Source organism: Condylostylus longicornis, unplaced genomic scaffold (assembly GCF_029603195.1).
Source record: "Condylostylus longicornis isolate FDR11 unplaced genomic scaffold, ASM2960319v2 ptg000076l, whole genome shotgun sequence".
NCBI classification, from domain to species: domain Eukaryota; kingdom Metazoa; phylum Arthropoda; class Insecta; order Diptera; family Dolichopodidae; genus Condylostylus; species Condylostylus longicornis.
The window spans coordinates 318,098-343,067 of NW_026578044.1; the positions used below are offsets into that span (position 1 = coordinate 318,098).

A 24,970-nucleotide genomic window follows, 5' to 3' on the forward strand; every position below is an offset into this window, starting at 1 on the left:
TATTTTTAATATTAGTATTCAAAAAATGGACCACAAAATCATAAAAATAAGAGAAGAGAATAAAATCAAAAAACAAAAAAATCATTGAAACGAAAATCGAAAATACCATCAGTGTAATCAATATAGCATCAGAGTAAGAAAGCAGAAAGAGAAGAAGGGGAACCGAATAAGCAGTTGAATCGAAACAATAAGAAAAAACCAATAAATGTAGAGTAGAGTAGAATGGAGTAGAGTAGTGTACTCAATAAAGTTTAACAACCTTTTATTTTTTCATTACAAAAAAAAGGATAATATAATTTTAGAAACCTATAACCACAAACACACACACATAGCATAAATTACTTATAGATATATGAGATTATTCAAATAGGCTTCTAGGCTATGTTATAATACAAGTACTATCGTCATATGAAGATATATGGTTGATATAATATAATATCCTTGAAGGATATTTTATATAATACCTATATTGGTTGTTTTTGGTTAATATTGCATCAGAATGTAGAGAAGAAAAAGAAAACCATTATATTAAAGAACGTTTTAATGATAAAGTTTTTCTAGTTATAAATGCTTTTTTTACTTTTGACCAGCTACTCAAGTGGTCCAATTTTATGCCATAAGAAATGTAATATAAAAATTAGTTTTTTTTTCTTGCTTCTATGTGCGTTTTACCTCTTCTCTCTTGATCTGGTTTTTGTATTGTATAAAACAAGGCGGTTATAAATTTAGTAAATTTTCACTAAAATTACTCTTTAATATTAGGTTTATTATATACTATAAAGTAGATTGTGGGATGAAATATTACGGATATAGGAAAAGTTTAAGCCGTTTGATGTATAAATTTAATTTCAGATTGAAAATTTAATAAAAAAAATAATTGGAATCTTATTATGGAGGAGGAGATGTAAAAGTTTTATAACATTTTTTAACTATTTTTTTTATGTATGGCTAAGATTATTTATTAGCTCATTACTTGTGGATGAAACTCTAATTGCAGTATTGCAAGAAAGAAAGATTAGCTTTCATCTTGCTACAGCTTTTGGGTTGCAAGTAATAAGACTAAACCTTACCAATAAATCATAAATTACCTATAATGATTATACCATAAATGTGAGTACGTGCCTTATTTGTTGCGAAACTATCGAATCCAACATTAATTTTGAACACGTTTCTTCCAAACTTTAATTATTAATGATTTTGATTCCAACACAATAAAATCCTTAAATTCTTAGTTATCTTTCATATTAAAAATGCAGCAGTTAAAGTTTGGTTTTCTTTAAATTTTGTTTCAAGATCTGTGGCAGTTTCATATATTTTTGTTTCTTTAACCTAAAAATGTTAAATAAATTAGAAATATTCATATTTTAATTTTAGTAAATTTAATACTTTGTTTTTATTAATTTATATAATTTATAATTTAAATTAAAGAATATTAAAGTAAGATAACCAATTTTAAATTTAATATTATTTTATTTTAAATTAGAAAAGATTCCAGATAGCACAATTTAAAATGTAAAAAGGAAATTGAAATATAAAACTGATTTGACATTATTGTCTTTACAGTTTCCTGTTGTGTCATAGTTGTGTTCTCCCTCTTTTTCTTATTTTTTGTTTTCCTTTTTTTTTTTTGCTTTTGTCAATTTTCTGAAAGTCATTTACTTCCTATTAATATTTAATTATATGTATTCGATTATGTTTTACTCATACCCCTGTTTCCTTATTTTCTTAATTGTAATCCTGACTAATTCATTATTCTAATCAGAAATTATAATATCATTATTAATTTGAAATCAAAACATTCATTACTATTTTCATACAAAATCGCAAAAAAAGAAAACAATTAAAACGAATAATGGCAATAAGTTGAATATCGTTATAATTTGTTATCTTAATCAAAAAATCAATTAGGCCCCTTTTCTCAATTACACAAATTACAGGTTATTTTAACTATTGTCTTTAGGGTATGGAATTTACCTTAAACAGAAGCATTATAAAAATTACGGAAAATGGAAAAATAATATAGTTTGTAATAGTAAGTTCTACTATAAATTACTAAAAGAATTGTTCCCGGCACATCTTAGAATAATCCCATATTTCTGAATCACCATATTTAAATTGGATTTAAATTATTCACCTGTATTTTTGTTAAATTTGTCTTTTAAATATGCACTTGAATATGCATTTGAAATTTGCCTTTTAAATTTGCCTTATTTTTGAAATATATGCACGGTGATGGAGAGCCCTGGTTCATTATTCTACATAATATTGTACCTATTTAATAGCACCGATTTTTTTCAGAAAATTCATGCTTTTTGCTATCACTGCAGTCCAATTGTTGACTTCTTGTAATGTTTTGAATAATTAATTCAGTTCAATGTCATCCGAACTCAAATTTTTTGCTTTAACAATGATGCCTTGCAATAAGTACCGGCCATTGCAATAATGGAAAATTTTTCAATACCGTTTCTTGATTTACTTAAATTTTGTATTATTTTGTAACCGCCTATAGGTGAGATTAAAAGCAATTTAATTAATACAATATTGAAAACTTAAAATAATAATGAAAATTATTTAAACAAGAATAGGAATTTCGTTCAGCTTTATGTTGCTTTGTCATTGTATATAAAGAAAACATGACATTGCTCATATTTGTTTTTCCCGTACCTAATTTTTCCTTTAGCCATTCAGCTATTATATAAATTATTTTTTTTAATTTCGTTTTTACTTCAGTTCAATGAACTTTCAAGTGACCCTTTTAACTTTTCTTACACAAAACAATTTAAATTTATTCATCATAGGTTTACTTTATATGAAACTTCCAGAAATACCTATGTATAGGAATAAAATAATATTTTCTTCATTTCATTCTTCTTCTACAATTACATAATTAGTTACAAGGCATAAAACTACTGTTATGTCAATTTAAACAAAGAAAACTTATTCCTACACACATATATAAAACGGGGAGCAAAATGTACATCCATATTGAAATAATGAGCTTTTCATTTTGCTATTTAAATTTTTCCAATTCATTTAAAAATTAAGAGATTGCATTTTACCGTACATTGTACATTGTATATACGTTCAATGAGCTTAATATAAGTAATACCTTACTTCTATATATGTACTTGTAGATTAAAAAAAGTGAAGGATAAAATATAACGTATAGTGTAATTATTGCGGGGCGGGATATGGGCACTCTATATGAGATGCCCAAAATAAAATGAAAATCATTAATCATATTGAATTTTTATTATGTTCACTTCAGTTTATAATAGTTTGTTGTATAACTTTCGTGCTTCCAAAGAAATTTGCTGGGTCAATCGTTTAAATTTTAGTAAAAAATAGTAAAGTGAAAAGTATATAGAACGTATGGAGAGAAACATGTTTGTTGATTACGCTTTCACTTTGTTAAAATTAAAAACCCGGAAAGTCTACAATATTTTCGCAAGTCATTTTCCAATGTGATTTACAAAAGAGAAAAAAAAAAGCAAGGGTAAATGTTTAGCATGTTCACTAGAAAATTAAGTATTCATTTATATAAAATTTATTTTCAAAAACAAATTCATGAGATTTCATGAAATTAATCATAGAATATTCTAAGAAACAATTGAGATTAATAAATTTGAAAAGGTTCTAAAATGAAATTATGATACTATGTACATACCTGTTTATGTATTTGTATTGCTCTTCAGAAAATCATTGGCTCACTTAATGCTCGAATTATAGTAATTTATAATTGAAATGAAAGTATTCTAAGGTTCTCAAATTTTACGAAGTCCGGTTTCGACTCCTTTTGTGTTAGCGCCTACTAAGTTTTCGTTTCATCTTTGTTTTTCTTCTTCTTCTTTTCTACTTTGTGCAAAACTCTTAACTTTTCAGCCCAGAACCAACTACTCTTTAATCAGACCCTTTCACTCAAGCAAGAGCTATATGGCTCTGGCTCTGATTCCGAATCTTTAGCTAAAGCTAGAAGTTTTTGATTTTCATTCTAAACTACTGCTCTTTGACTTTTAAAAATTAATAGATTTTAGTCGTAATTCAGCTTTTTGCATTATTTGTTTCTATTATTTTTAATACGTCTAATTTATAATCACAGAACAGCATCTCATCATCTTGAAAAATAATCCATTATAAACAGTGTCCCAAAATTCATTTATTTCAACATGACGTATTTGTACGAAATTCAGGAATCCTTATAAGAAACATTGCTTTGTTTTGATTTCCGTACGACTTGACTTCAAATGTGAAATTCCTTAATAAAATATTTTTATCCGTTTGAGTCTCGAGTTATTTTTCTAAAAAGAAAAAATTAAAAAAGATCAATTTCTTCCAAAAAAGCATAAAAACAACATGAAAGAAAAACCTAATTTATTTACTAAAAGCGCCATTTCACAGTCTTCTCCTCTTCAAATTGTAATCATATATGTAAAATCCAATAATTAGTCACACTTCATTTTCCTAATGTATTTGAGGATAAAAATGAAAAAATATTTTAATAATTTCCATATGCGATTATAAAAAACAACAAAATTCGACATTTTCAATTATATATTCACAGAACAAAAAAAAGCAACAAAAAAAAATTCATTAATATTTTTTTCATCTGCATGTTTTCCTTAATATCCTTTTAAAAATTACATTTAAGGTACATGTGTGACCAATTAAAAAAGTAAGAGTGTTTCCACTCTCGACAATATCATATCAAATTATCTCAATGACATGACACATGTCATACGGTACAATCAATGTTGTAAAAAAATTTTTTTTATTGTTTCTTTTTTATTTTGTTTGATTATAATTTGATTTAAAAAAGACAAGATAGTAGAGTCGAGGGCACAACAGACACACAGATAATAAACTGTAAGTAAAATAGAAAATATTTTGTTAAAAAAAATTATTAGAATTCCAGAGTATAAAGAAAATTTTGTAACGACCACTCTTAAAATACCAAGGGAATTTTAATTAAATCAAAATTTTTATTATTACCCTCACGTTATATTAACCATATTATATTTTATACAATTTTATACCACGCAAGCCAAAAAATTTTTGATATTACCATAATATACCGTTTCTATAATAATACATACAATGCTTTAGTCTTGTTGTCTAACTACACGGATCTTGATTATTATATAAGAATGTTATTATTTATTATCGTAATTTGTTTCTTTTATCAAAATATAATTTTCAAACCGGTATTTTGTTAAAATAACACTTATTTTATCCATAGATTTCAGGGATACCGAACCATACATTCAATGTTTTAATGAAACCATACAGATTTTTTTAAAAGTCCACTGCTGTCGTCGTAATCTAAAAAACAAAGAGATTTCATTGAAATCAATTGAAAACAATAGTATTTTATTTAACATTATCAAGACCTAAAACTGCAAAGAATTTGTGTTTAGCACGCTCTCTCATCAAAAACAAATCGAACTACAAATTCTCTTTAACCATAACTATAGCTTAATTTTGGTGCTTGAACTAAATAATGTTTTATTTTTTATTTGCATGATCTCAACCATATAGACTATTTTGTAATCCTTTCAAGTCGATTTTCATTCTTCTCTTCAAATTCCATTTTATATTATCTCCCAGAAAGAGTTGAACAATTTAAAAATTTTGAACAGAAAATATAAAGTACGATACCTTCATTAACTCAAGGACAAACTCCAAAAATTTATGAAGAAAAGAATACCAACTGAACTTAAATTTTCAAGGAATAGTTCCATTTTCCAAAAATATAAAGATTTGGCAGGGCAAATGTACCTCTTAAATATAGTAGCTTCAAGCGTAATTGAAGCCTATTTTACATCTATGTAAACGTTACCTGACTTGAAGTCGACTTCGCTCAATAAATTTTGCTTATTTGACTTGAAATGTCAATAATAACTTAAAATGTATTAGCTAAACGTTATTTTCGAGCATTCAACCTGATATATGTAGTAAAAACGTAGCTTGAGTTTCGATATGATTTCAGGTCGAGTACTCAAGTTGCAATATAAACGAGGTACATGGCCAGTTTTTCATTAGGGTGGTGATGGCAATCTTATACTATGCGCACCCTTTCAGATCTAAATTACTTTAATTTTTTTTTTGTTAATCTTTATTGTAAATGTCAAATTTTAAACTTGCAATGCTGTCAGTTGTCTTTTTTTTCACTGATTTTTTATACAAAATTCCTTATTGTTTTTTCTTTTGTTTTTTTAAAATGTTAGAAATCCTTAAAATAATTTCATTTTTTTCCCTTAGATTTAAAACAAAACAAAAAATCAAGATTGAGATGATTTTGATTTGTTTTATAATTTATTAAAAAAGCAAAGCAGAAAATGGTATACGATAAAAAATAATAAAAAAAGGATAAAAGACATTTTGACGCGCGTGGAGAATGCAAAGTATTCTCTAAGAGTAAAAGGAAATCACCATTTGAATGCCTTATGATTAAAGAATTTTCAATTTTAAATAGACAGAAAAGTCAAACAGCAAAAATTCTTTGCTTCTATGGGCCCATTATTATTATGATTTTAGAAGCAAATGTGAGTTATTTACAGTTTCCGTAAATTTTTCTAATAATATTATGTAGTAATATTTTATATTTCTTGGCATTTATTTAAGAACGTTATTTTTGTATTGTACATACATACTTATATAAATAGCATGACCCTTTATGTCACTTTCACAACACAAAATAGAGGAATGAAACCTTTCATCTTATCAAAATCAAAGATGATCTTTTCATTTTCACCAATTTTCAATTTCTAAATCGTTTAAAAAATTCGATTTAAATTAACAGATAGCATATTTCAAAATTAGAAAACTGACAGTTAAATAAGTGTTTTTGACTTCCCTTCTGTAACATAACGTACTTTATAGTTCCCTTAAATAATGATCAATGAATATAAGTAATATAATGACTCTTCTTCCAGTTGTCGAAGTGGAGTGACAAATATCGCTACGACTTAAATTTGATATTGCAAGTCACGATCGTATTTGCACTTGTCAGGAAATATCTAGAAACATGTATTTTAACTATTTTAACTCGTCATTCTTATAATTTATATAATTCGGAAACGCTCGTTTAATTATAAAAAATACCCTTTGTTCTTAAACATTGGTTGCAATTGATTAATTCGATTGAGGTATCTTATGCTATTAAATTTCCTATTAATATTTTATGTCAAAATAGATAGCATAAATATTAAATATTTGAACTAAAATATAATAATAAGTTGAGAAAATTAAATGCCTTTAACTTTTAAGTCTTCTATGATCCAATAAAATAATCCCCATATAAAATTTTCATATATTTAATCGACAGCGAGTATTGAAAGCAAAACAAAAAAAAATGGGGACTTTAAAATTTCAAACAAAAAATTATTATGCATAGAAAATATTGTTCTTGAATATTAAAATTATTCTCATATTTACATACATTTTGCATATTATATTCACATTGTATACAAACGAATAATGTATCTATAGAAAATAAATGAATTGAATAAGGAAACTTACAGTCAGTGTTATCAAAACCATCTGCAAACCCCTCTCTATTTTTACATGTTTTCCACATTCTCATTTGAAACGTATACTATATGCATTGAAAAGCATAGAAATTTAGACAATAATATTGTTGTCAAAGTTTTGTTATGTAACGTTATCACATTCCATATTTTATCGAATAAAATCATCATTGTAATAATAATTGCGAACCCTCCATGACTGTCTGCACATTTTATGCTACACATTATAGACTTTTATTTTATATTTGGTTTAAAAACTTTTACAAAATATACTCCCCCATTTTTTGCATTTTATTAATATTTTTTTTAAAACAAAAATAAAGGAATCAAATTTGAAAACTCTATCATTTGATTCAACCCCGCTTTTTTGTTAAAATAAAAAAAAACGAAAGAGAAAAAGCGGAAAGTTAAAAGAAAATAGAAAAAAAAAACTTTTTCTCCATCACTTCGATATTATCTAAATTTGAATTTTGTGGGTATAGAGTGATGGCAGGCAAATGACTTTATCCAATTTCTGTTGATCAAATTAAGTTGACAATATTTTTGCATTTTCCACCATTTTTCAATAATAAAATTATAAGGAAAATTTTTTACCTTTATAGGAGGATATATAACACATGTAAATGTAGTTATGCGAAATTGGAATTCTTAAATTTTACTGAATTTATTGAAAAGATTACTGTTATATAATCTCTATAGTTCCATCTGTTATTATTAATTTTGAATGATCTCACTAGGTTTAAATTTTATTATGATTTAAGGCAGGATTGAAATAATATTAATCTAATACTATTATACATACACGATATTTTAAATATAAAATCTTTGTGACGGCGCTATTATCGCCTTTTCACAACACTGTCAAAATGATATGTATGAAAATATACAATGTATATTTTTCATTGACGTGAACACTATCTTGCTTGAATTTTAATCAGTTGAGATTGGATTTTGCTATGCACATATATGCAGATTGCTTAAATTACAAAGCCAAAATTCATATTATCGTTTAATTTGTTTAAAACAATTTCTTTGATTGAAAAGCTAATAAAAATTCGGAAAATTTACAAAGGAAACTGTAATCAGGTATAACCCGGTATCTTTAAAAATAAATATAAAACTGCTATCACATTTATGTACCGATTACTGAAATTCAAATATTCAGGCAACGACAATTATTCTAAAAACCAGATAACTTAATTCATGCTATTTATTTTGTTGTTGCTAATATATTTAAAGTTTAGGTCCTTTTAAATTAATTTTTTAAATTTTTTTTTCACAGATTTTAAAGATCATGAAACTCAAGTCAACATCTATTTTTATCACACTTAAATACAAAAATGTCAGAAGAATTTTTTTTTCATTTCACTCAAATAAAAATTCAGGTATATCAACAAAATTTTACAGTTATAGCCTTTAAAGGATGTATACATATTTATGAAGTATCCTAATATTTTGTATTTTATATCCTTCTATTAATGAACTTCCAAACAACCACAGATCGTTAAATATTATGGTTATCGCTGTCTCAGAAGAAAATTAGAAAAAATGTGACCTGAATAGGAAGAAAGAGAGAATAAAAAAATTAAATTAAATATTTGGAAAAATTAGATGAAAGTAGAGAGAAAATAAGTGGCAAGGATGTGAATGAAAAAAAAATTTAAAATTTTAAAAGAAATAAATGAAAATTATTTCGAAAAAAAAATTTTTGTCTCTCGAAAAGACATTTAACAATTACTTAAGTTTCGCCAAACTCTCAACAAACAGTAACACTATATAAGTTCATTAGTCCTTGTAGGAGCTAACCCAGGAATGTATAGTTTCGCATGCTTCATCCACGGTTTCAGTACTCCTGCCGGCCGTTATTGAGCTAAATAAAATACCCACATAAATTAAAATAACTAGGTATAAGAACAAGTATCCACAGGATATGGAAATATTTCTATTAAAAAATATTACAACCATTTCATGCATTTTTCTTGAGTTAACTCTTATTTCTGAGTATACCATAAATTTTTAAATAAACTTAAATAATAAAAAGAAATACTAACAATCGATAAACCATTTTAACACTCTAAAGAAAAATGAAAATCTTTTATTATATTGTGGTATTAGTATACATAGAAAAAGTATAGAAAGAGTAAATCCTTAAAATTATTATCCACTTTATGTCAAAAACATTAATCCATGTGCGCTATATTTATTTGCAATTACACACACGTATATTTATACGGTAATAAATTCCACTCAATTATATTCAGTCTCTCCGGTAAGTAACTACATATATTTCAAAATATAGGAGTTTATTTGAGTTATACAACATGATATTATTTATGATATGGAAAATACAACTATCCGCAAAATAATTGCCTAACTATATAAAATGTTTATAAATATTTTTATATTGTATGTATGGTTTATATTAGTAGAAATATGGAAAAACTTGAGATATTTTCATTGCTCATAAAATTATTTTGTTTCATGACACTTAAAATAAATTTTTGTTAAGTTTCATGTTAAGTTTGTTTTGCAATTTGTGGAAGTCGATTTTGCCATGATGAAAATGAGAAGGCGAACCATATTCTCTAACCATATTTGTGCAGCATTGGCCAGGAGGCGGTTGGTCCACTTGGGAAAATATTAGGTGACACTTTCGGGCTTGTTGGTAGGGGCGCTTTTACGAATCTAAAATTACATGAGGATTATAGGTTTAATAAACTCTTCATTAAAAACTCTAACACATTTCGATAATATAAAATCAAAAATTTCTATCCTTAAATTAAATCAATTCATTTATACTTAATTATTTTTCTCAATAATCGATTTTGTATAGAATGATTTTTCTTGAATTATTTCTGGACTGTTATATGAATAATCCTATGATGCTTTTCTTTTCAAATTTATTGTACTAATAGTATATAAGAAAACTTTTCATAAATACCTACTTTCATTTAAGATTCGTAAAGATTAAGATGCAAAAAAGGGAGCGAATAACTTAATGGAATGTTTAATCGAATGAAATGCATAAACATTTTTAAATTCCACCGTAGCGAAAGCGATTTACAACACCGAAAAAAAAAATGGAAACCTTCATTCCTTTTCTTTTGTTATTCCTCCTCAAGCATAATTGTTGAGTTTACCTTATAAATTAAATAGAATTTCGTGTCCTCTTATAAGTAATGAATGCAAAACATCAAATTATATAAGATAAAAATATTTTCTTTTGTTTAATTTCTATAATATGAAAATTTTCATTAAATTGCTTTCGAAAATTTATGACATTAAAATTTGTGTCTAGAAATGGAAAGTATAATTTTCCTTAAAACTCCCATTTCATTTAATTTAACATTTCTTTATTTTTAATCTAAACGTTTTTTATTTTTTTCTTTTAAATAATAAAAATCATTATATTCAAATGGTGGAAATTTACAATACAAATGAAAAGTATAAGATCACATTTTTGTTTTGAATGTAATTGAAAATGTTTAAGACCTTAAAATATTTGGAAATGTGTAATGGAACTGGAAGTACAAATCAAATACCTTCAAATATTTCTGTTTTAATAAAACCTTAATTAAGAAACTTATCATAAAGTCCAGATCTCCCTCCCAATATGATAGAACTACGAAGTTTCTTCAAATATTCAGGAATTTCAATCGTAATATTGAAAGATCTTGAGCCGTGAATATTTTAAAAACTCATTTATTCATCTTTTGAGCTTCAACTGCACTTCTTCAATGACACTGAGGAATCATTTTCTTGCAAGATTAAAAAGTTTATGACGAAGGCTAGATATAGCTTTGAAGCTAACTCATAAAATTCGTATGATAACTAGAGAGTAGACAACCATTTATAAATTAAAAACATTTTATACCTTAAGGTTTTGACGAAATTTCTTCATCACTTCCTAAAAAAGACATCTAAGCATGTGAAACGTTGTATAAGACATATTATATGTTCACGAAAAGCACATTTATTCTCTAGTGTAATGAATCTTCCTGCCATTCTACACAAGAACTAACATAGTGTTGTTTTCTTTTCTTTCATTTCTGGAAATTAAACCGAAACGCAATTAATGAAAATTTGTATTTTTATATTTCTGTTTCATAACACTTTTTTTGTCTTTAATTATTTCTATCTCTTTCTATATTTAAAATATTAATGAATTAAATTTATTCACCCTTGACACTCATAGAAATGCAGAAAAGAAAAAACAACAAAAAAAAATTAAGAAGTCATCATTGTAACACCGCTACGTTGTACATTGCATTGCTTTATAAATCGAAAATAATGTTAAAGGAGAATACGAGTATAAGAAAGGATGCCGGGCAAAAATAACGGTTCATCTTCTTTCGCCTTCTCATTCTTGCCCTTGTCTTTCTCTTTTATTTTTATATTTTTCAAATTTTCTATATAATATTTTTAATTTTTGATCTTATAAGAAAAATATACAGAGGAAGAAAAAAAAAAGTTAGAAACTCATAAATTCATTAAGTCAAAAGGAATTTTTATAAAAAAAAAACAGACAAGGAATGAGAGGATAAAGAATTATTGTAAAAGGTATAAATTAAACTGGAAATTAAGAATAAAGAATTTCTATAATTCCTTTCTTGTACTTTACAACTAGAGTATGCAAAAAAAAAAAAACAAAGAAAATGGAAAATATACTAGACAAAAATTTAAGAGTTTTCCTTAGGAAAACTTTAAAATTTTAAAAAATTAAAAAGGGCAAAACGTATGGTAAAAATTTACATAAAAATTCTTTTTAAAGAGGAAAAAGAATTTTTGTTTCTTCTACAAAGAAGGAGAAAGAACCATGATTTTTACTTCAAAGTAATAAAATAGTTTTTATGAAAAAATATTTTTGACTACTCAAATTTAAGTGGAAAATTTATTGTAATTTTATGTGAATAAACGCATGTGGCATTTTTTACTAATCAGAGTAATAAATTTTGATTTTTAATTTAAGGGTCGCAGCTAGATATTTGAATATTTGACTGAAACTTTTAAAATTTTTGAAATACATACATATATATGTACATACACATTTTGTATGGTTGGTTACAAAGGCTTAAAAACATTTATTTTATAAAATATACTTAATGTAAGTATAATTTTGAATGACAGATGCAAATAGCATGTGCGGTTGATGCATTTAAATTACTTAGCATTTTGACAGAGTACTAGAGTAACACAAAGAGCATGTCATAAATTGTTTGTCCTTAAAAATACGGTTTTTAACAAATTAATTCAGTAAATTGCTTCATTATATATTACTTTAAATTACTGTACCTAAAAATTTCCTTTTCTTGAACTTTATCCAAACTTCATTTTGTTTTGCTTCACTGTATTTTCGATATTTGAGATTACTTCTTCTATAATTCATTTTTTCTTTGATAGTATCCGTATCTCAAGAAAACAATCAAATAGACCAATAAAATACAATAATTTGATTTTATCAAAATCCGAAAAGGGTAGATTCTCCAGAGCAATTAGAATTCCTTTTTTTCGACTCGACCTATTTGTCTGTGAAAATGCAGATACACGTATACTTTACCACCAGCCATTTAAAACCTCGAACCACTGTAATGCAGATTTTAAACGCACAGCCGATCCCACCGCAATCTGTTTCCCTAGAATATCAGGTGGAAAAGCGTTTCAAGGGCCTGTGTAGAAATTGAATGTTCCCCTCATGTACATCAATGCCATTTTGAACTTTGCTTGTTAGTTTTAGATTGATTAATTTACCCAGGGCAGGTCCCCATACCAGAACACTCTAGATGAGTACAGGTTTGACTACCGCAGATAAAACCAATAAACCATGCATGGCTTAAGTCACCACTCCTTCCCGATGGCTCTCTTGCACGAGAAAAGCACAGTAATTACTTTCTTTATTCGCTCCTTGATGTTGCACCTCCAGTTTTCCTTAAGGTCCGTGATTAATTCCAAGAATTTAGTTTTAGAGGAGAAAGTGAGCCTTGTTTCAACCAGTTTTAGCGGAATCATATTCGGTATTTTGCACGAAAGTACCTAAAAAAAAAGCAAAAGAAATGTAGCTATAATAACTAAATATATGGATATGAATTATGTATAACTAATACAATTTATGGAATTTGCAAAATTTCTTAAATTATGTTCAATTAAAAAACTTCATAAATATTCATGTATAAATAATGATAACAGTTAAAAAAAACTTAACTGATAAATTTGCTTTCAATATACATAAATAATTTTTATTTTAAATTGGGAAAAAAGCAAAAAAATAAATAAAAGAAAAAGTGTAATTAAACACATATTCAAAAAAAAAAAAACGCTTAACAAGGAAACAAGGAAATTGCGATAAAATTCCAATAAATTTCACCACATTTTACTTTCACTTTCATATACAACATACTCCCAACATCCCTCCTTTTTTACAGTATAAAAAATTCATTTGTTGCTTCAGCAATGTCGCCTTTTGTATTTCGTTTTTATAAAATATTTTAGCAATAAAAATTACACCTACTTATCATTTTGAATTGTGTATATCTTTTGTTTTCTAGAGTATAGAAATTTATCAAAAAACGGCATAAAAACAAATACACATATTCCAAAAAGAAAAAACAAACATTAATTTCCCACCAGGTTAAGCTTTATTTTACAACTCCATATCATTTCATTTTTTTCCCCTGAAAAATTTCAAATATACTGAAGCTCCTCGTACCCTTCTCCATCACTACAAATTTTCCAACCAACACCATTTTGAGCACATTCATCTTTCTCCTTCTTTACCCCCTCTTTCATCAATCAGTCTACATGCAAAATTTATTTTTATTTCCCGTTTAAGTTATTCCTTTCTTTTCTTTTCGTTAAATTAAATTTATTACGTTGAATAAATGTCCTTAATTATATAAAATTTTCCTAATTTTATTTGGTATGATATGTTTTACCTATGAACACAAACTTAGGCGTATAATAGCAGATACTTATGTGGTTTTTTTTCTTTGTTTACACTCTTTATATATTTGTCGTTTTCCATAACTAATTTCAATACATTAAAATTAGACATACAATCAAGGTAACAAAATTTATGTTTCAATTATAATATTTTTGACAGTTTTATTATTATAAATAAAAAAAATGGAAAAGTTTTATTTCAAGTAAACAAAGAATAACACAAAACAAAAAAATACCGTGTGGTTTAACCTCTTTCTACCGACACCAAACACCTCTTTCATTTCAGCAACCTCCAATGGTTTTGATTTCTTTTAATTTTCCTATCATTTATTTAAATTTTCTTCCTTGTTATATAATATTCCAGCTTATTTCCGTGTTATAATTTTCCTGTTTTACACCAATACACCTACTTTATAAATTTTTTGTTTATGTAATATAAAATATTTAATTCGTAAGGTTTTTAGGTGTGATACGTAATAATTTAAAAATAAGACAACTATGTAGCTGTATTTTATGTAGGTAGATACAAAGTGAAAAAGTTTTAAGTTGAATTAAGATAATATTAAAAAATTAGTTTAACATTGCGGTAAATTATAGCTATCAAGTTATACCAGTAACATTTAAGGCAGTATTACAGGCTATAAGTCATTCCACATTGTTTTTACTTATTCATTCGTCTGAGTGGACTTCTACGCTCAGAAAACAATTTGATAATAACAACAAATTTACCTGAGGTACAAAATTAGTTGAGTTTGGGGAAACAATTTTACGTTCTATTAATTTTTTTTATTCAGTCACTAATATTCAGGAGGCAACATTTCTTCCATTAAAGAATGTAAGTCAAGTTCATTTTATTTTCCAGTTGATAGATTATGTTCTCCAACTCAATCTATTCTATCCTTTAAAGAAATAGATGGAAACAAAATTTCTGTTTTGAGTTTCTTACCAATTCGAATTTAACACTTAAAATTATATCATAGCAGTACGCAACAGTGTAGCTTTTGTAAAATTGGAAAAACTTTATATTTTCGGTAAAAAAAAGGTAAAAAGAATAATGATAAAAAAATTGTAATGAAAAATGCTTTAACATCACGACATCAGAGCTAGCACATTTTTAGTTACTACTTTTTGTCTTAATATTTAATAGGAACATTGTAATATTATCATAAAATGTGGTAGGTACTTGGCTTATTATTTACGTACCACAATATTGTAAGTAAGCTATCGAATTTAATTAACCATTCTACATAACATAGCATATGTGCGACGAATTGAATTTTAATATAACAAAATATCAATAACAAGTATTACGCTTTGAAGTTTAATTTTCATTATATCTAACATTGATTCATGTCTTTTAGGGGAATAGAATACTCCAAACTTATTGGAATCACACAAAATATACTTAATTATATTCAGCCTACATAGTGGAATATAATAATAATAAATAATACATGAACATCTAGTCTATCTAGCTAGACTATTCGGCTAGGAAACCACAAAGAATATTCAACATCTGCGTAAATTTGATGCTCTTATAAGGAAGTGAGACTTGGGTTATAAAGAAAAACTGTACAAACAAAATAAGTCTTAATAAAAAAAATACCTAAGACTTATTGTATATTCTTATCGAGAATAATCAGGAACTCAGATCTCTGGGAGTTGACAGAGCAGAAATCCATAGAGATCAAAATAAAGAAGAGAAAATGAAAATGAATTCGCAATACTCTCAGAAGGCAAGAGAACAACAAGTGAACAAGGAAAATGTGCAAACCGAAAAAAAATGTGGTGCAGATTAGTTCAGAAAGAAATAGAAGAGAACTGTAGAGTTATGTTGCCCATACACCCTAAGTGAGCAAAAAAAAATATAGTAGAATAGTTGAAAAAAATTTGTTCCGGTAGTGTTATTTTGTGTAGAAAATAAATTTAAATTTACAAAAGCTTTTACAAAAAAATCAAAAGAATGCACTAAAATCAAATAATATTCAACATAACAGTAAAACAAAGAAAAATAAACTGTTATAATCTGACTGTTAATAGTTAAATACAATTAAACAACAACAAAGCTTAAAACAAAAGAAAAAATATAATAATAACTTAAACTAAAATAAAACAGGAAAAAAAAGTAAATGTTTGATAAGGATAATAAGAAAAACACGAAAAAAATACAGGAAAAAAAACGAAAACACCAGTGTTATTAAAAATTTTCAACTTTAGGTAGGGCAAACTACAATGGTATAATAACAATAACATAACGGTAAAACCGGAAAAAAATATTTAGATCAAAAAAGTGAGAAAAAGAAAAACTCAAATCCGTTAACCGCAAGCATAACACACGAACAAAAGAAGAGAAAATCAAAGAATTAGAAGAAAAAAATCGATTGAAGACCTGTGAATAAAAATCACATTTTTTGAATAATAATGTGTATGTGTAGGTACCTACGTTAGAAATATGAACAAAATATAAAAAACAAACTTGGAGATACAAGAAAATGCGGTCGAAATATAGCACATTTTCGATATATAAGTATATAGAGTTTTCATAAAACATTTTTATGAATACTTAAATGCTGATACTTGTTAAAAAATGTAATAAATTTGGCGCCGTTGAATTTTCCTTCGTTCTGCGAGAGTAGAATAGACTTAATTTTTTAATATTAATGACTAAATATACATTATGACTTTAGGGATCCTATTACAAATGCTTTGTTTTTAGTACTTCTGTTGTTACAACCCGCCTCTATTCATCAAATTTTATAAGTATCATAGAAATATTAAAGAAATACATATTTGAGCTCACTTTATAATTGATTTGGATTTAATAAGCAAGATTGTGACCAAAGTTTTAAACATTTCTTAGAATAGAGTAAATTAGACATGTAGCAACAATGCACTGCGACGCAAGGGATGGATCCTTCTGATAAATTCGAATCATCTTTCTGGCAAATTCGACTATATTATGGGGATCTACTTCTCACTTTCCTGCTGCGAGAAAAAAATCACCCAAGGGTTCCTCCTGCTGTTGATCGATGACAAGGTGCATTACAGTTTCCATCATTTCTCCACAAAACTTACAAGTGCCCCGCCTTTTAGGCCTAATCTCCTCATGTGAGTCCTTAGTTAGCAGTGTCCCGGTAGGAGACCCGTGAGAATTCTCACCGATACTGGTTCTGGTCGTAATTGCGAAGCGTCTTGGTTTGACGCAAAAGCATCACGACGCCAGTCAACAACAGGGTTTTCGACCCATCTATGTACCACTTTATGGTGTGCAATTCCACCGTTGTTCTAAAAAGAGAAATTAAAATTTATAAATGCATGTTTGTTTTTTTGAACAATTTTAAACATAACGCATTACTTATACATTATATAATTATAAAGCAATAACAGTTTATATTTAAAATTTTGCTTACTTTTTCTTAAAGAACCCGCGGATTTTCTTTTTTATTTTTAAATTTTCTCATATTTAATTTGCTTTTTGTATCTACTACCGTTTTTATTTATTATTTTAATCTTTAAAAATAGAGAAAAAAATTCACTTTTTATCACACGCACACAATATCGCGCATATGTTTATTTCCGTTTAAATGTCAGATTAGTTTCATTTAGCTACGAAAACAAAAAGGACGAAAGAAAAGAAAGGTAAACTAAAAAATATTTTATTACAATGTAGGGATTTTTTTTTTGATTTCTCATATTGTGTAGAAAATTAAAAAAAATGTATTTAGAATGGGGCAATCCTGTTTCAATTCAAAACAAGCACGTTCCTATTACACTATTAAATTTCTATATTATTTGCATATAAAAGTTTTATAACTAAGTGGTTTAGCTACATACATCTGTATCTATATATGTTGTTTTTCTTTTTCTAAATATCAAACAACACCTTTAAAAAGTTGAAAGAAACAATAGACCGTTAAATACAATATATGTGTTGTAATAAGAAGTTGCTGAAAGAAGAAAAAGGGAGGCGATGGTTAGGGTACACTTTGCAGAGTTCATCAGAAGCAGTTGCCCTGTAAGCCCTGTAATGGAATCCAAAGGAGAAACGCAAGATAGAAAGACCTCGTGGCGAAGAACAATAGAAAAGGAAATCAAGGACAGTGGCCAAACTTGGGCACGAATAAGCCTTCTAGCAAGCAAATAGAATGCCCCTAAAGGAAGTGAAAGAAGGATGAGAAAAAAAGAAATTGTTGAGCACTTCTTATTACTCTACTTTTTGTTATTGAAATGCAAATAGCTTTATTATTTTGTAAGAATGCCCATATATTATTAATAAGTGATTTGGACACATCATTTTTTTTCTATTCTCTCAAACATAATATTTATTTTATTTGCATTATAGTCAACGCTGTTGTAGGTCTGACAGGCAACTTTTAACTATATAATTTACAACACTTAATTGTTCAAATAATATTTTATTTATTTTGTTAATTAACATTACACAATGTTAAATATAAAAAAAAATTTTGAAAAGTTATGTTGAAATGTTAAAACTTTTAATGAATAGAAAATAGGGAAATATTATGTGTAATTAATTAAGAGAAACCAAAAGAAAAAAAATTATTGGAGGGCAAGTTTATTAATAGAACAAGTGGATCACTATAGAATTAAAGTAATAAAAACAGGGCAATTTGTATATTATGAAAAAGAGTATTAACTTAGAGTATTTAAAATAAAAATTATCCCATTTTATTAAATAATGTGTTATATGAAGAGTAATGGTGTATAGTTGTAATAATTTCCTCCAATTATGTTGGGGAAACATAAAATATATTAAATTCAATGTAGAAAAGGTAAATTCAATAATTGTGTTGATTAATATTTAATTATTTTTTAAGTAAATTTCAATTTTCTTATTTGAAAATAGTACAGGGTTACAATATTATATAGAAGTTGCAAGTTTTTTGCTCTTTAGTGGCTAAAAGTATAGGTGGACCGAAATCGGTTTCATGCTTCACTGCTTCTTTGCCAGACATTGTGCAGTGATATATCAAAACAGAAACTGGGTAAATCGAATTAGTATTTTTATGGATTCTGTCGGAATAGTGAGTGTATCTGTATGGTTTTAGCCGTCGTGTCAAAGTCCTGAAGAATATCTCCGGGTATATACTTGGGACTGAGGTAGTATAGCGCGATAAGCGCGATGTGAGGTCTATAATAAGTCAGGGTTGACGCGACGGTGGTTGTAAAAGAGGCGTTTAGTGCCCACATCTCTTTAGAGTAATCGTCTACAATCTACAAAATTTGCTGGACGTTTAAGTATTAGAAACATGTAATGTGGTATATAAAATACAAAATACTCGTATGAGTAAACACCAGTTGGGTCACATGTCATCCTCAACAAGAAGTATGACAATGAATGAAATTTAATCACAAAATATTTAGGAGGCAAGATCACAAACAACCCAATACTTTTCCTCGGAATTTCTTCAGATAAATTTTAATAAGATAAAAATTCTTATATCCTGTAGATACATACATATGTATATGTATATGTAAGAATGTTTTGCAATTTCGCTTGCCTTTTCAGTGTATTTTTCTTTTTTTCCAAAAAGTAGAAATTATTTTTTATTAAAATTCTAAATGTCAAAATAAAATAACAAAGAAAAACAATATTTTTGTTTATGATGATATTTTTTTGACAGCTTTACATTGGTTTAACTTTTCCTTTTGTTTTGTTTTGAGCTTTTCCTTATTCTATTTCAAACTTTTACCCCTTTCTTCCTTTTGTAGATATTGTTCGATTTAAAGGTGAAAAGTTATACATTTAAGTTAAATAATTTGAAATTCTTAAAAAAAAAAAAATAAAAATATCCTTTGATTATTTTCTGTATTTTCATGTAAAGAAAATAAATTAAAAATTTTCATTTAACAGCAGTTATAGGAAAAGAAAACACATGTAAAAACGTTTCAGTAGGTTTAAACCGACTAGATCATATCCCGCACCTTGACAATCTGAATATAAAAAATTGTTTTAGTCCGGCAACTATACCCGAACCTATTAAGCCATTCTATAACAACTTTACGGATATATCTGGCCCTTAATTAAGCACATGAATATCAAATTTCACACATCTAACATTATTATGATTTCAACTATTTAGCTTTTAAGGTTTTATGGCAGCTACGCGAATCCATTGGCTGAGTTAGTTTAATTACAATAACAACCGTCATTCATAGAAAAGATTATCAGGTCCCTCTCTTTGGTGTTGTTTTCTTAATTCGTTTTTGAGTTACGACTTACGAGCAATCGAAAGAACAGGCGGAAATATCTAAATCAATGCAGAATTTTGCTCTGAGAAAGAATATATACACATTTTCATATTGCAGATGACTCTTTCAAGTGGTTGAAAACTCTGTACCAAAGTAGGAAGGTGTAGGGTATAAAAATGAGTTGTCTTTTTTGAAAATTTAATTTATTCACTTTTTCTTTAAAAAAAAATTATAAATAAAGAAATTTCCTTTTTGAATCCTTTAAATAAATTATTTTTCTTTTTTTTTATTTTAATTTTTGTTTCTATAAAATCCATTGATGGTAGTAAACTGAAACTGATTGCTATTGGCGATTTTTTCTCTTATAATTTTGGTGTTATTCTCATTTTTACTTATTTTGCATATTTTTCAAAAAAAAAAAAGAAGACAACCATACAACCATGTATTAGAATTTTATTTTTATATTTGCAAAATAAAAGATAAAGGATACAAAAGAAAAGGATATGGATTAGGAATATTTCTTATATTTTTGTTTCTTTATTATTTTTTATAATAATTTTTATTAGTAGTCAAAAAAAGAAGAATTTGCTTGTGTTTTTCTTGGTTTCTTTTTGCTTTCTTGAATATCAAAAGGAAAAAGGATAAAGGATTTTATATTTTATTGTGTATTATTACTTTTTTTTAAGAAAATAAGGAAATCATTTATGAAATTCGTGCTTTACGCTTTGATTGAATTAATGGTTTTAATAAATTGAAGAAAAATATGTTTGAAAATAAAAAAAATATATAAAAAGATTCTTTTGTATTTCAAAGGATTTTATTTTAAATATTATTTTGTGGGAAAATTAAAAGATCAATAAAAAAAAAAAGAAACGAGAAAAGTGTTCTTTTTTTTACAACTTTTAAAATGATTGATTAGACTTTTGTAATATTTTTTTTACTATTTTAAAAACTGAAGTAAGTTTAAGTTTTTTCTTGAATCTTGGTCATTGATAAGAATTTTATCTACAAATAAGAACAAAAATTTTACGTAATACCTCAGTAGTACCAGTAGCAGTAAGACAATGGGACCTCCTCTAGCCACTCACGTAGAATTCATGCACTACAAGCAGCCAACAAGAAGGTCCATCATTAACTTCTATATTAATAACCGTTAACTTTCATGTAATACTAACACCAAAAGCCATTTTGGTCATTTTTGGAAGAGATGAGTAATAGGTGCGGCAGGGAATCTCCCTCTTCTACATCAGAGACGGACAAGTACAAAGAACATGCTCCACATCTTCTCGCCCGCAATAATATCTTGAAATTCCAATATCTCTTACTCGAAATTTTAGTATAAAATATTTTATAAAATTTGAACTAATTTGAACGTGCATAAAAACTCAAGAAAGAGTTCACTGAAAGCAATTGAAGGAAATTTAAACCGTTCTAGGTTTTTCCTAGGAATAGGTATACTCATACAAAATTCAAACTGTGATATAAAATCAATTATCACTTTCAAGCAAAGCAATTTTTCACATATTAGAAATTCCATGCTCTCTAAATTTTTGCAGACTAAAATATCGGGTCGACATAGAAACTGATATACGACATAAAAACGGTTGCCAATGAGCATACTAACCCAAGTGGCCAAAACTGAAGCAGCAAATAAATCAAATCCGGCCTTTTAAACTGGAATAAATTGTAAATTCAACAGGTTCTTAATCACCTTATCATATCAAGTGCTTTAGTGATGGATTACTACATTATTTGGTGCGGTAAAACTGTGGTTTAATTGGGTAAATGAAGTCTGCGATCCTTTTCATTTTACTCTTTATTCCAGTTCTGAAGAAACAGCCACCATCGTTAACTTGTTGTGCCAGAAATAATAATATCATCTTTTATGAATTTTCCTTTCCACTGCGTTACTCGATTATATTTTAATATCTTTGGTAGTTCCTGGGTCTGGTAAAGGTGTCAAGATTTCTGAAATTTTTTTAAAACCATTAGCCATTTTAAAATATTTTTAAATGCATTAAGTTAATTTATAATTATATTAAATTAAATTAATTTTTCTGTTATTTTTCATTACAGTGGAAAATCCGTTGGGGTGTTGTGACAAAATTATCACCGGCAGCAGGTAAATAAAAAAATCCTCTTTTATAATTTTCATTATTTTTTTTTCTATTCTACTTTCTCTTAACATTTTTATTGTTACATGCAACATTTCATTTTATTTCATGTAATATTAATTTTATTAAAAGATGCGTCATGCTTTATTAAATAAAATGCTATACACCAAAACGTTAATATACATTAGAAAATATTTTTCTTAAAAAAGAAAGGATAATCGAAAAGGAACACAGCTGTATCGAGTTCGATTAGTATTAATCGGGTTCGATTAATAATAGAAGGCTACTTCACCGGGAATTATCGAGTAAAGTCTCATCTGTACAATCTGGGAAAATCGGCCAGCACATTCCAAAGTTAGACTCAAAAATGACACATATAAACGCTTCGTAACAAGTAGACCAACGAACTCCCTTTTGACATATTATTTGAAACTATATCACCTGCATTTGCGAGCTTATTTGGTGACTGCAAACTGGTTGAATCCAATTGAATTTCCTTGAGATCGAGAAAGAAATGCTAAGAATTATGCGTCAAATTCTAAAATTCTTCACAAAGTGCCTTCACAATCGCATTATATGATATTCGCAGTTGTATATACCAAAATATAGCAATCTAAAATAAAATTGAAAATCAAATTAGATCATATATGTATTTAGCATATTCGATATACATATAAGTAAGAAGTTATACAGAGATTCTATACTTATAAGCATTTACATTTTCTTATGTTGTAAATAAGAAAAAAATTTTTCTTAAATTATATTAAATTTAATAAATTTTACTCCACTCCACAGATTACTAGGTATGTATATACAAAAAAGTGAAAACATTTTGTATATGCAAAATATTTTTAAAAATTACAAGAGAATGTTAAACAAAAAAAAGCGAAACGATAAAAAATCACAACATATTACGGTCCATTAACCAATTTATGTTGTTTGAAACATTAAAAAAAATATTTTAAAAAAAAAAGAAGTGAAATTGTTATAAAATAATGATGGTTCTTTTGTTACCTATCGCCGTTTTCAAAATTTCTAAATATTTAAAATTATTCTGGACTAGCTATTAAATTTGGCGATATCGGTAATCTATTCATATAATTTTAGTAATAAGCCATTACAGTAACACAATATAGTAATTAATTATTGTAGCCTACTATTTATAACGTGGTCTTAGCTTTAGTATACCATTTTTCATCCAAATTCAAAAAAGATGTGACTTTTTTAAAAATTAGATTTAGAATACATTTTAAAAGAAAATTCTATAATTTTTATAGAACTATATTCTAGCTAACAAGATGAACTTTTAAGGTTTTGAATTTAAGTGTTCAAGGTTTGTTGCTTCATTATTTTATTAAATACAATTTATAGCGCTTAACATTATTTCGGCAAATCCATAATATAGTTTTATTTGACATATTTAGAACCCGCTCACTTTACTATTTCACTTGATTCGCTTAACAGATCTTAACCTAAGCTCTTATGAAATTCAATTTATGAATTTATTTTAAAAATTAACAAAAATATAATTGACATAGAAAACATAAAATCGCTTCCATAATTTTTTTAAATCAAATATTCTGGAAAACAAAGTTTTTAATTTATTCTATTTTAGATTTTACAAATAGATTTCTTTTTACAAATCAATATTCAAATAAAAATGGAAATATACCAACGTACACATTATATTCTAAAATACATGGAGTTATAAAGAGATCTAGAATTTCCTTTCATTTAATGGTTAATTTGCAAATTCAGCTAAAAAAGAGGAAAAATATGAAAAAGAGCCATCTAGAACTGAACAAATACACTGAAAAATATGAAGAAAATAAAAAAAAAGAAAATAAGATTGTATAATTTTCTATCTCAGCTTTGGTACACCAATTTCTAAGAATAAAAAATGGAATATAGAGAAAGATTTTCATAGCCATATAGAGTAAAGAAAAAGAACAACATGATATTTGATTTTTCTATTGTGAATTTTTCAATTTTTTTTGCTGCTTTTGTTTTTTAGATCCTAGGAAGACATTCGATTCAGTTCTTGTTATCTTTTATCCTTTTTGTTTTGTTTATTGTATAAATTCGTGTATATGTTCTGCTCTTTTTTTATTTCGTATTACGTATGTAGATTTGTACTGTTTGGAAAAACGATTTAAAATAATTTTTGATGATAAGCATAAA

At 26.7% G+C, this 24,970-nt stretch overlaps 1 protein-coding gene and 1 long non-coding RNA gene across 3 annotated transcripts in view; one reads left to right on the forward strand and one right to left on the reverse strand.

The window, feature by feature from the left end:
• LOC129612690 (protein kinase 4-like) overlaps positions 1-24,970 on the forward strand; it is a 140,749-nt gene that overhangs the window by 52,975 nt on the left and 62,804 nt on the right. The window contains exon 3 of the mRNA XM_055526445.1: positions 22,752-22,797. Within this exon, the coding sequence (XP_055382420.1) occupies positions 22,752-22,797 (46 nt within the window). The remainder of the gene's footprint in view (positions 1-22,751; positions 22,798-24,970) is intronic.
• LOC129612691 (uncharacterized) overlaps positions 3,675-24,970 on the reverse strand; it is a 117,081-nt gene continuing 95,785 nt past the window's right edge. For both annotated transcript variants that reach the window (XR_008697266.1, XR_008697265.1), the window contains 5 exons: positions 23,231-23,402; positions 22,387-22,643; positions 12,819-13,556; positions 4,367-4,461; positions 3,675-4,298 (listed from right to left, as the gene is read on the reverse strand). This is a non-coding gene — a long non-coding RNA (uncharacterized LOC129612691). The remainder of the gene's footprint in view (positions 4,299-4,366; positions 4,462-12,818; positions 13,557-22,386; positions 22,644-23,230; positions 23,403-24,970) is intronic.